At 38.8% G+C, this 12,918-nt stretch overlaps 1 protein-coding gene across 4 annotated transcripts in view; it reads left to right on the top strand.

Moving 5' to 3' along the window:
* LOC104259201 (potassium voltage-gated channel subfamily KQT member 1) overlaps positions 1-12,918 on the top strand; it is a 508,020-nt gene that overhangs the window by 21,334 nt on the left and 473,768 nt on the right. For all 4 annotated transcript variants that reach the window (XM_059815977.1, XM_059815978.1, XM_059815976.1 and 1 more), the window contains exon 2: positions 1,117-1,207. In XM_059815977.1, coding sequence (XP_059671960.1) covers positions 1,117-1,207 — 91 coding nt within the window. The remainder of the gene's footprint in view (positions 1-1,116; positions 1,208-12,918) is intronic.

The following is a 12,918-nucleotide window of genomic DNA, read 5'->3' as shown; positions in this document are numbered from 1 at the left end:
TAGTTAGTGTATTTCTGTTTGCTGAAATCTCACAATTTTAATAGTACAGCCACAGGGTTGTTAAGTCTGTCATTTGCTTTGAAGTTCTTGAACTAGCCTTGCAGTAGTGTTTATCTTCTTCAGAAGGGTTTCTCATTGGAAAAATGTCTCGTCATATGCGGGACTTAAGGTTTTAATTGCTGGTTTGGGAGTTCAGGAGTTTAGATACAGCCTCTTGGCATGGAATCAGAGGGAATGACAGCTGGAGGAGCTGGTACACAACAGGGAATGTTTCTGGCTGTTAGTGGAAGAAACTAGAGTTTTCTTACTTCTCTCTCATTTTCTGCATGACCTTAAAAGATGGTGAAAACTGTAGTGCAAACATATCAGAACTCTGTCTTCCTGGTCTGTCCATCAGAGTTCTTCATACATCATTTATTTTCACCAGTTGTTTAAATGTTTAACCTGTTACCAATGGTGGAAAGATGGTCGAGACATTGTACGCATCACAGTAATGGGTATTCTGCCAGCATTTAATCAACTAGGATTCAATTGCACATTTTGTTTTCCAATTGTCATGACTTTTCAATTTTGCTTTTCTAAACTGTTTTTGGGGATAGGAGTATATATTTTGAGACTTTAGATTTTTTTTTCTTGATCTGCATGGTGATACGAGAAATACTGTGGTAGTAGCTGTTTCTTCTGTTGAATTGAATTATGGAATGCATTTAATGGAACATTTTTCACTGAAGTTACTGTTCCTCATGCCAGTCATATGTCTAATTCTGCTTTAATTAATGCATTATCAATTATGATACCTTTCTACTGCAGCACATAAGTCATGTAGCAATCAGTGAAACATGAAACATTCACTCTGACAAGCTTCTGTGGGAAATGATACTTGGTAATGTGAGTTTTACCTATTGATTTAACTGTGTTCAGCCTTCCTGTCATTTTTATTCCATGTTTCTTAAAAGTTATTGAATGCAAAATGATGATATTCACTTGACTATGAAGAATTAACTGATTAAACACAAAGTACTTGTGATGAAAAAAGTTGTGTGAATGAGAAAGCTAAAACTAGATCTAGATTTACAGTTCAGCTTGACAGGTCACTAAACACTTTTCTTTTTACAGATTTCTCTCGGTGCTGATTTGTTTGATATTCAGTGTGCTATCTACAATAGAGCGTTATTCGGAATTTGCCACTGGAACCCTTTTCTGGATGGTAAGTGAACTTTCTTGGGAAAGACTCTAATCAGTTTGACTAAATCTAAATTGCTTTAGGTGAACAAGGGAGATGATAAATATTAAAAATCCTTATGCAAAGCACGCTACGAGGACATTTAAAATAGTACCTGCTTTCATTAACGGAAGGTCGTAGTTTGACGGGGATGATTGTTTTCTAGATCTGTAAACTGTGAGGCTACTTGATAGATTAACAGCTTTTATATACTTGCTTTTCATAAGGTATGAAACTGTACTCTGTGGCTCTTACAGTGGACAATTGGTGTTCATCAGTCTTATGCGGTGTGGAACAGGATATTCTTTAGGCAGGAATGTATTTTTAAAACATATCGCTTCTAAGTCTTATGGTAAAAAATCGGCCAAGAACCATGCTCTTCAGAAGTATCTGAATCTCAGGGGTAAGTGATTTCTGTCAGACTAGTTTCCCAGTATACAGCATGGGAAGGAAGAGCTGCTATCACCCTTCTACGTATCAGTGATTTGCCTTTGAAGTTGGTGTGTGTTAACTGTTGTGGCTGTTAGCAGTCCACTAGGGTGTCAGGTTCTTGAGCATACATTAAGTTTTGTACTTGGTATTTTGCAAACACATAAAGACATTGTGTCACTTATCTAATATCCTTCTCTTGCTATTAGGATCTTAAGTAGTAATTCAAACAACAGGTGTTGTGATAGGAAGATCTGCTCACTTGGAGGTATACAGAGGTTGCGTATTGTTTTCACCGTAGCCAGGGAACAATTTTTCTATCACTGGACTGAGTGGCTAATTTACAGATGAAATGTACCTGAACTGTGTTACCAGTCCTGAGCTATTAAGTCTCTTAAAAATGTGAAATCACATCCAGCAACCATCTATAAACTGTTGCGACATATGTACAATATATTTAAGCGTTCATTTGAAGTAGGTGGGAAATAAAAGTACAAATAATTTGCATGAGGACTCTAGACAATGTTCCTCCTCTGTTCCCCCCTGCCCCTCTTCACCTGTAGGAAGTTAAGAATGGAGATGAAACATCCTTGATAAAAATGGAGTAAATCACTTTTAAACAGTTCCCCATGATATCTGAATTTAGCCACTCAAATCCTCTGATCTCAATGTGTGATAATATCAGTATTCTTATTGTTATTTCTTTTTGCTAAGTGGTGACTTCTAATGTGATGGAGTTTGGTTTTCCCTCTGGTTTGAAAATAAAAATCAGTTACTTATTTGTTTTCCTATGGCTTAGACAATGTTAGCATATGCAGGTTTTGCAGTTATTTTGGGTTTTGTTTAATGTTAATCCTGTAACAAATGTTGCTTAGCTGATTGGTTTTGTGTAGATGGTGTGTGAATGTGCAGACACATATTGTTGGACAAAAAATAACTAGTGAAGACAGATGGTCGCTCACATAGTGCCCACATAGCATTGCTAGCTATTTTTAAGTGATTTTATCATACAACAAATGAATCATGCATAGTCAGTGTCAGCACTGGAACGATTTCTTGGCCACCTTGTCTTACAACCTTACCCTGGAGGATACCTCTCTTGAGTTTATTTTCCTCCCTGCTGTTTCCTTAGCTTCCTTCCTAGAAACAGCCAGCGCAGAGGTTAGCTGTTCTGCTGGCTACTGTAGATTCACTTGCCTAGAAAGAATTTGTCTTAAAACTGAGTCTTAGAGTTCTGAAATAAATTCACTTCAATTACAACACTTGAAAGATTGCTTTTAGAGATAATTAAATTGGTTCTTTTTCATAGAGTCGTGAGGTTTCTTGTTTCTAGTAGCTAAACTGTTAGACTCCTACTTGGAGCACTTCTCCCCACCTTTACCCGAAGGGATTTCAAACTGCATCTCCCGTTTTACCCAGCAGAGTGCTAACCCCACAGAAGCCTGGAGATCATTGCTCTCTTTACTCTGTCGTAGGTCATTACTCTGATCTACTTCATGCCATAGTTGACTGTTCATGTAACCAGAGAGAGTTTCTCTCACCGAAATATGAAAACACGTGCCTATGTATTCTGCCTTCCATGCCACTCTGCTCTCTCGAAAGAGAGACTCTCTTCTCTCTCAAACAGAGAACAATGGAGACTGCCAGTATGGTGAGAAACAAAACTGGACCAAAGCATCTACTGGCTCAAGTTCAAATTGAAATTGATTTGTTTTTCTCCTGATTGAAGGAACCTGTAATTCTTTGTATAGCCCTGTTAGTGTGTCGGTAGCAAATAAAAACCAGTATGTGATGCTTGTGGTTTTTTCCCACTTGGGGAAAAACTGCTTTTCATTATATTGAGGTAAATTAACAGTTGGGAAAGATCAACTTCAAAATTGCAATGTTGAAATTTGGTAAGGCCTGACAAGAAGTATAGCATTTGATACTTGTAGACACTTAAATGCTTTTGTATTTTCTATTTTCTTAGAGAGGATGGGATGATGTGCCAAATACAATTTTGGATAATATGTGTCACTGGGGTAGATATGGCACATTAGTAACAGATGTGCCATAACTGCAGATGTGTCCTAAGCCACTAAAGTCTTGTGATTTAAAGACTTAATGTTTTAATGTTCTGGGTGGTGTAAGATAATTTCTTGTCAAGTGTGAAACCCATCATCATTCAGACAAGCTATGTGAATATACCAAGAAGAGAATATCATATCAAGAAGGCCCTCCAAAGCAGTGTTTGCAGTTTAAATGGAAAGAGGGGTCTGAAGGAGCAGTTGCTGGAACTTAAAGTAAGAAAAGCCCCAAACCATTACTCCCCTCCCCCTGCCCCCCCAAGCATATGTTTTCAAGTCTCTGAAAATTCCAGTGAATTCTGGAGGGAAAAAATATGACTTTTTGGCCCTGCGTTTGAATGTTAAGGCCAATCTGTAATCTTTGAGGCCATTGAAGCCTGATACAGGCTGATGCTATGCCTCCCTAAATGCTGTAAATTGCTCTATTTGATGTCCTTGGGCTTAAAGAAAACTTCTGTTCTTTGCATTCTAAAGAAAAGGCAACATGTAAATCTCCACCTGATTGTCATTGTGGTGAAATCAGTTTATTTCTGTGGTAGGCGGACTGGTGAAATTGCTTGTCTTGAACTTGCGAATGTTGTCATTTGAAGGAGGTTTTTGTTCTCATACTGCCAAATATTTTGTGTATTCACTGACACTCTTGGGAGGGGTTTTGCCAGCTCTGTTTGAGATAATCTAATTTAATTTTTCCATATACATACATTGTATAATTCCTGGTTGTTTTTTTTTCTCCTCTGACTATTTAGCAAGCCCGCAAATGAGGGAAGTGACAGTAGCATTGACACGATGAATCATGCTGATAAACACCGACAGAATAGATAGTGAAGAACATAATTCCTCCTGAATTTTTTATACTTGCAGAGAGAAGCTTAGAGTTTCAAATAGTGTTTAAAATGGATCACAAGATTTCTAGGTAGAACAACAATGTACATGTTACTTCACAATCCACAAAGCTTAAATGCGCTTGCAGTTGTTTTTTATTCAGATGCCTACACGTAGTGTGGTATGACAAGGAATCTCTAGTTTCCCCTGCTTTCCTTGGTCTTGGATCTGTACCCTTGGGTGCTTTTTCACTTGTCTATCCATCAGTATTTAGGATCTGCTGCATGAGAAAGTTCTTGTATAAGATGTGGGGAAACAAACACAATGGAACAGGCCACAGTTGCAAATAAAGTGTTTGCAACACTTCAGGCAATACTACATTACCGTCTGCTTTCTAAACTTCCACTGCCTGCCCCTCTCTTCAGCTCCTGCAGATGTTGGAATTTTCCAAGCAGGAAGGGCAAATAGGGTTTTCCAAAATAATTGTGGCCACTCTAGTTACAGATTGCATAATGGGAGGGAATAGCATCTCTGCTTGTCATAGCATGCAGATGCTGCATCTCACAGAACTCTGGAACCATGTGCCTCAGTGGTTTCTTCTTTTCATACAGTCATAGAATAATTCAGGTTGGAAGGAAACTCAGGACATCTCTAGTCCAACCTCCTGCTCAAAACAGGGTTAGTGATGAGACCAGACCAGGGTGCTCAGGGCATTATCCCATCAGGTCTTGAAAACCTCCCAGGACGGAGACTGCGCAGCCTTTCAGGGCAGCCTGTTCCAATGCCTGACCCTCCCTCATGGTGAAGAAGGTTTTCCTCATATCCAGTATGAACCTCCTTTGTTTCAGTTTTTGGTTTGTTGTCTGAACAAGTCCAGTTCCCTCAGCCTCTCCTCATAGGGCATGTGGTCCAACACCCTGACACCTTGATGGCCCAAAGCGGAACTTGCTCCAGTTTATCAAAGTCTTTCTTGTAGTGGTAGAAAAAACCAGGTGCACTATTCTAGGTGCAATCTAATGAGTGCTAAGTAAAGGGGTATAATCACTTCCCTTGTTCTCCTGTTGTTAGCTTTCATCACTTCCTTGCATTGGGAGGAGGTTGTCTTTAAAGACCTGCTAGCTATCCTGAGCTTGTTGACCCTTCAGAGCTGTCTCCCATGGGATCCCACCTATCAGTTCCCTGAATGATTGGAAGTTTGCTCTCCTGAAGTGCAGGGTCTGTAATCCCTTCAGGATCTTGAATTACATTATTTCTTGGATGCTACATCCAAGGCATTGTCATTGATTATTATATCCCCAACTATTTTTTTCCTTGTATATCTGAACAGCAGATTCCCAGTTGCCCATTCAATACCTGTATCTAAAAGTTACTTCTGAAACACTCCAGAAATCTCTCAGATTGCTTGCATCTCACTGTGTTGTTCTTCAGATAGGTGCTAGCTGAATTAAAGTCCGCTATAAGAACCAGGGCATGATCGAGAAACTTTCTTGAGTTGTTTAAAGAAGACTTTGTCTGCCTTCTTATCCTGATCACATGTCCTCAAGTTGCACCAGGGGAGGTTCAGGCTGGATATTAGGAAAAATTTCTTTACTGAGAGAGTGGTGAAGCATTGGAAGAGGCTGCCCAGGGAGGCGGTGGAGTCACCATCACTGGAGGTGTTCAAAAAACCTGTAGACGTGGCACTGTGGGACATGGTTTAGTGGGCATGGTGGTGTTGGGCTGATGGTTGGATTTGATGATCTTACAGGTCTGTTCCAACCTTAATGATTCTGTGATTCTGTGAAATTTCCACCACGATGTCACCTTTAGTGGCCTGTTGTCAGATCATGATTTTGTGCAATAAGTGTTTAATCCCTGACTTCTGGAAGAAGTCTGTCATGCCTCTTTTAAGTCCCCTGTCTGATGTCCCTGTGCATTTCTTCCAGTAACTTATGCCCTAAATATTGGAGCTGTTACTCTCTTAAGAAATCCTCCATTTTGATCACCAGAACAAATTGGCAAAACTGGGCAGCATACTGAGCCAAAAGAGCTGTGTGAGGGATGACTGTGGGCAGTTCTGCAACTGGGACTGTTGAAAAGAGAGAGCTTGTATACTAAACCCAAGTTTCTGAAATAATCCTGCCCAGGATGGTGTTTATCAACTTGAGATACAGCCTCACAAATTATCATGCCATGCCTGAGTACCAGAAGGTAGGTAATGAGGGGGAATGGTATGTCCTAAGAGTAACAATTTGAGGGGGAATTGTATGTCCTAAGAGTAACAATTTGAGGGGAGGGGAGGGAATATGGCTTTCTTGCCTTTTTGTGGACCACATGGTAAACCCGTTCCCAACAGGCATGTGAGCATCAGAATTTTGGAACTGGTTTAAAATTCCTTTTAAAAAATGGATTAATACTTTTGGTAAAAACAGAGAAGAAAAAACCTGTTAAATGGCCGTCTCTTTTTTTTTTCCTACTTAAGTACTCTCTAGACACTTTTGGCACTCATGGAGATATTTGTCAGGGTTCACTTGCCTTTTTAATAGCTTCTTCCACATAGAAGTCAAGAACAGTGATTATGGGATTTCCTACAGTCAATACTTAATCTTGAGTCAACACTGTTCACTTTCTGTCCTTGGTAGAATTGACTCCTAATTATTACTTGTGTTTATCTGCTACCTTCCCAATGGTTTTCATAAGTGCTCCTTAAATACCGAGTGACTGAGTGCGGAATGAGTTTGCGATTCCTGGCTGATCTGCAGAGCTGCATCCACATGCACTTTTCTGACAGGAACCTGGCTCTTGAAGAGTGTTCATCTCGAAGAAGGCAAAACCTGACAGCTGTCTTTTTGTTCCATCATCCTTACCTGTTGCTTGTTATTCTTTTTTTTAACGTAAGATTCTTTCAAAATGTATATTCTGAGAAATTAAGAGAACAGGCATAGTAGTATTTCTTTTTAATTGGAAACCCTACCTGCTTGAAGAAATTTCATACTTCAGTTCTTCACTGATCTATTTACAGATGGTTTGGTAATAAATCATTAAAAGAAGAAAAAGTTAGTCTTTAAATACTAGAGTTGGTTTTAATCTACTTGTTCTTAAATTAAATATATGCACTTTTATCATTACCTTGGATTCCTGTCACGGGTCAACTCTATTTCCATTGACCCTATTTCCCAGAGTTCTAACCATTTTACTTCTTTTTGCTTTCACTTGTTGAATTTTTCCCTGTGAGTTCAACAAATCAATCAAATCAGTGCTGATTGCTTATGAAGCCTTCCATTACAAAAATTCTGCTTGCTTAACTGCTCTTTTTGACTTTTAATATTTGTAACTTGTATGTAAGTCTTCCTTTTATACTCCTTGTTCTAAGAAGGACCCTTTAAAATCTTATTTACTGTAGTATTTAAAGTTATGCTGCTTCTTCAGCCACTTTCTTCCCTGGGAGGTCATCAAACTTACATGGACATGTCTGCTTCCTGATGTATAAAGCTTTCTTTCAGGTGTGTGTGCATATTATACAACAAATTTATATGTTTTCACTAGTTAGTGTTGTTGGGTGGTTGTTCAAAGCAAAGAATGTCTTGAGCTATTCTCAAAGAGTTGCTGATGTATTAGCACAGACTTTTTGCGTGACCATAGGCAAACCTTGAAGTTGTCTGAGTCCAAGATCACAGTAGCTAGGTGACTGAGATTAAAAATAAAAAAGGGGTTTAGGAGTATTTTTACTGAAAGTTTCCATGGAAATTATTGTTTTATTTTAAAAAATTATGTCAGAAAAGGAAAAAATACTATGTTTTCAGCAAACCCTGCACATACTTATGTCCATCTGTTTTTTCAGGCTTCCTTCACTGTGTCACTTTTCAGTAACATTTTATCCTTCCACTTTGTCCCAAATTTTAATTCCCTAATATATACAGTTATAATTTTATCTTACTGTAAGATGATTCTATTGAAAAATGATTTTTAAAAAGTTGCCAAAGCCTCTTGTATAGGCTTTTGCCTGTACAGCAGGAGGCTGTAATGTTTTCTTAATGATCTAGTAGTCTGTGTGTCAGTTTTGATTTGTAAATGGCATCTAGATCTTTAAGGATATGGTGTTAAAAAATAAACTGTAAAAGGGGCCAGGTGTAATTCCTCCTTTGAGGATTAATCTGATTGAGTGTTTTCATGGTTAGAGGTCATATATTTTTCTACCAGGAGAGGTCACCATGGTAGTTTACAAAAGACAGATTTTTATTTTTATTGTAAAAGACCTTGCAAAAAGAGAGTTTCTTAGCTCATGGGAGTAATTTCACTAATTGTGCTCTTCTAAAGGCAAGAACAAAATATTATTTTTTATCATACGCTTGATGTTTTTACACACTATGAGTAACAGAACACAACAAATCATCAATTTGTATAATGACAGTGTTGTAGGTGAAGGGGGAACTTTTCACTGTTTTAAAATATTGATGTTAATTAGTTTTTTAATTTAAGAATACCAAGAGTGTGCTTGACTTCGAGAAAACGTTTTTGCTATAAAGCATGTTGATTCAACTTTGTGAATTTAATTTCTACTTGTATGCCATGGTGTATTTAATGTTGTGGTCATTGCAATTGGAATGAAGGAGGGATAGGAAATATTGTTTTTCTTACTGCACTTTAAAATTCAGAACACGTAATCCAAATGTGAAATCACTGCGACGTTTTCAGACTAAGTGGCAAAACTGTGTGGGAACTGATATACTGGATTGGACCAAAAGCTTAGTTGTTTCAGCACTGTATCTCTGATAGTGGTCTGTTTTCAATGCAAAAAAGGAAGACTTTCTTACAAAACTATTATATATTAAAATAGGTAAAGCGCTTCTGAGTATTTTCTTTCGCTTTCACCAGGGGTCACTAGATTCTAGTCATATTCTCCTGATGGGTGGTTTCCTACTGTAGTTTTCTCAGGCTTATGGGATAAGACTTTAAAGGGCGTGTGCCATCCTAGAAGAGCAGAGCCACAAACAAGGTGGATAGTCTTAGTGTTTCAGCCGGGCTCACCTTCCCTGTTTCAGCAGGGCTGGATCCTGGATTCCAGTGGTTTTTCTAGATGAGCTCAGCTCCTGTGGTAACTCTTCCTTTGGGAGACAGACTTTATGCGTCCGCTCTCCTCTGACGTGTTTCTTTGCTGGAAAAAGCAACAGCATATCTTCCAAACACATTAACACCTGTAGTTCAGAGCAGTACCATACTAGAGGGTACACAACACCCTTAAAGACTCTGTTTTCAGGGTCCTCACTTGTTGTCTCTGTTGTAGGCCTTCACTGCCCTCTCACATTGCTTGGTTGCTAGCAATCCTCATGTAGTGACTACATTTAGCGTGTAGCTTTTATTAACATTCCTCTGCACATCCTGTTGGAGAAAAGGCTGAGGTGTAAGTTTAGGAGCTCCCACAGCAGCTGCTGCTTAAGCTTTTCAGGAGAGAGGCTCATGCTGTGGCTGTATTTAGGAGTTGGGGTTTAAGGGGAGGATCTCATGAAAGAGTTCGAGGCTGCAAACAAGTCACGTTGTTCTGTATCTTTCCTGAAGTCCCTGCTTGGGTTTGGCTTTATATAATGATTTCTTCTGCATCATGTGCCATGAACACATCCTCCGGCTGTATACATAGGCTAGGCTTCTCTGGGTACCTAAACTTCAGAGTACCGAGTGATAGTTGGCTTACTTAAGCCAGCTAAGGCGTGTGTATTAAACCGCTCTGTTTCTGAACTGGACCTCGGGATGGCTTTTCTTATTTGAAAGTAGTGTGTTGATGACACCATTTTCAAAGTGTGTGTTTTCAAAAGAGGATGCACTCTTCCTGTCTACAGTGGAGGAGCTCTCCCGTTCCTTTATTTTTGTCTCTGCTTTTGTCCCTTCTCCCATTTAAGCTATGTAGTCATGTCATAAAATGCTGTGTCATCTTTAATCTGTTAGCAGAGTAGAAACAAGGCTGCATGGTATATAAGCTTAATTTAGTCTTTGTGATTTATGATGAAGTGTATGTATTCTGATAGGTTTGCGGGCGTTTTCTCCATCCCATCAAAGCAATCAGTGTTAGAAAGCAAAAATGGTGGAATTTTTATCCATTTCCTGCTTCTGTGCCAATTTATAACTCTAAATCTGTGCTTTGCCACTTGGCATTAGCACTTAGGGCCTTCTCCAGCTCTGTTTAATAAAGTGATATGTTGATAGTCTAATACATGAAGTTCACAGGTACTCCTGCTGGCCTCACCAGATCATTTCTTACAGACGGGAATGGATTTCTTTCAGATTATGACATGCAGAGTAGGTCCCGTAATATTTAGTGGCATTTTGTGATATTTGTGTAGTGTATATTGCCTATGTAAGAGTAGGTGTTAATGAGGTGTCCAATCCCTTAAAGGCACTGACAGGTAAACTGCTTCAGTAGAAAAATATGCTATTTCTTTTATACTATGGAAGAGTCAAACTATGTTAGTGTAGAGTACATCTGTATAAAAATAACCACGTGGCTCAAAAGCTTTTGCTCTATTCTTTTATTCCTTGTAGACCTGTGAGAGAGAAAACAAGAAGAATGCCTGTTTCTTTCTGAGCTTCTTGTTGGTCTGTGGGAAGATGAAGAAATAGATCAGGAATATTATGTTATTACAATATAAAACATTACTAAAATAGAAATGGAATATTGTTTCATACATTAAACAGGAAAAAGTTTGAGTCCACAAGTCTTTCAACACATTCCATAAGCTTAAGTTGTCTGCTAAGTGATATTGCTGCGTTGCCATAGCCTTTCTGGAATAAAATGTAACTAAGAAGCTTCTCAATGTGAATTATTATACAATTATTCTTGTGGGTTATCTTACCTTGTGGGTTGCCCTAATGCAGTACAGAACATGTTGTGTTGGATGATTGCTGTGTGCTTTTCAACTACTTAAAATAGAAATAATCGTGCAGTAAGTATGGCTGAGACGAATTAACAAAGGGCCAACTCATAAAACCCTTAGTCAAATTTTACTCACTTCTTACTCTAGCTCATAGAGTTTTCTGTGCAAAGTGGTTTCAGAATGTGACCCAAGAGACTAGAGAAACATTTCTTACTTGGGAGTGAGAGGAAGGTGGAGAGGTACATGCAGGATTTTTCCAATTCCTCTCCTCGAAATTTTAAGACCCTCCCAAATCAAAAGGTTAAGAAACATGGATATGATTATTTACAATTCCGAAGTGGATATTCACATTGGATAGATTCCACTACAGGAGCAAAGCTAAACCCTTCCCCTCCTACCAGAGGTGGTCCCTTCAGGTCCAGCTTCACGGCATGCTGTTGGGGAACTGGCAGGCTCCTGTGGGGTACTGGTGGATCTGTGAGAACTGAAGATCTTCAGGCACTAACTTCTTGAATCTTCTTGATTTACTATTTGATTGTGTTTGCCTTAGCGGTATCTTTCTGAATTAAGCAATTCTAGACAAAAGTCCTGCTCAAAAATATTTGAGTCTGTAGTTAATTTTCTTTGTAGAAAAATTGTTGCCTGCCTAGAATTAAAACATAAGTCTTCCTGTCCGACTCACCCAACTCACTTGCATGGTAGCTGTCACAGGTAATGTGACTAGAGCACCATGTGCTTCCCTCATTAGCGTACAACTTCGTTCTGTACGGGAAATAGCAAATGTCGATAAACTGAAAGATAAAGATACTCCTGGTATGAAGTCAGGAAACTCAGCATATTTATCACGCGTGCATGGAAACATTTTGTTAAGAAACGTTAAACAAATCCATTTGTATCCAAACAACAGACTTTTAAACATTAAGTGCATTGGTTTCATCTAAGAGATGTGACTCTGAATAAGCTAATGATACTATAGGACACTTAGCAGCGTTTGGCATCTTTTCTTCCATATATTGGATATTATATTTTCACATATGATGTCTGTCATCTTTATAAGCACAAGCATGATCGTAGGAAATAAGTATTTTCAGTATCAGTAGGTTTTCATAACATTTGAGTAACTATTAAGCTAAACAGGTCACTAAATTGACATTTTCAACTCTAAGGACTGGAAAAACCTTGAGGACAGGTTATCAGATTAAATTTTGGACATAAGTACACGTGTGCAAACATTCGGACTATTAAACCTTTATGCCTGCTTCTGAGGCTTCATTGTTTTGAGCTGCCATTCCTTGATTGAATCTTCGTGAGCACACACTATTCCTTTAGCCATCCCACTTCCTCCTTTTACCCGAGCACCTAAATATTCCAATAAAAAAAGTGAAGAGAGCCTTGTGTGTGCTCTCCACCTAAAACACAGCTGCAGCTGAGAAAATACTTGTCTTTTTCATGTGTGCACTTTAATCACTCCAGCCGAACTCCTTCCCTTCTCCTGCTTCCCCCGTGCAGTTATCCATAACCGTACTGGAACATA

Source organism: Gavia stellata, chromosome 4, assembly GCF_030936135.1.
Source record: "Gavia stellata isolate bGavSte3 chromosome 4, bGavSte3.hap2, whole genome shotgun sequence".
NCBI classification, from domain to species: Eukaryota; Metazoa; Chordata; class Aves; order Gaviiformes; family Gaviidae; genus Gavia; species Gavia stellata.
This window is presented reverse-complemented; position numbering and strand designations above follow the sequence as displayed.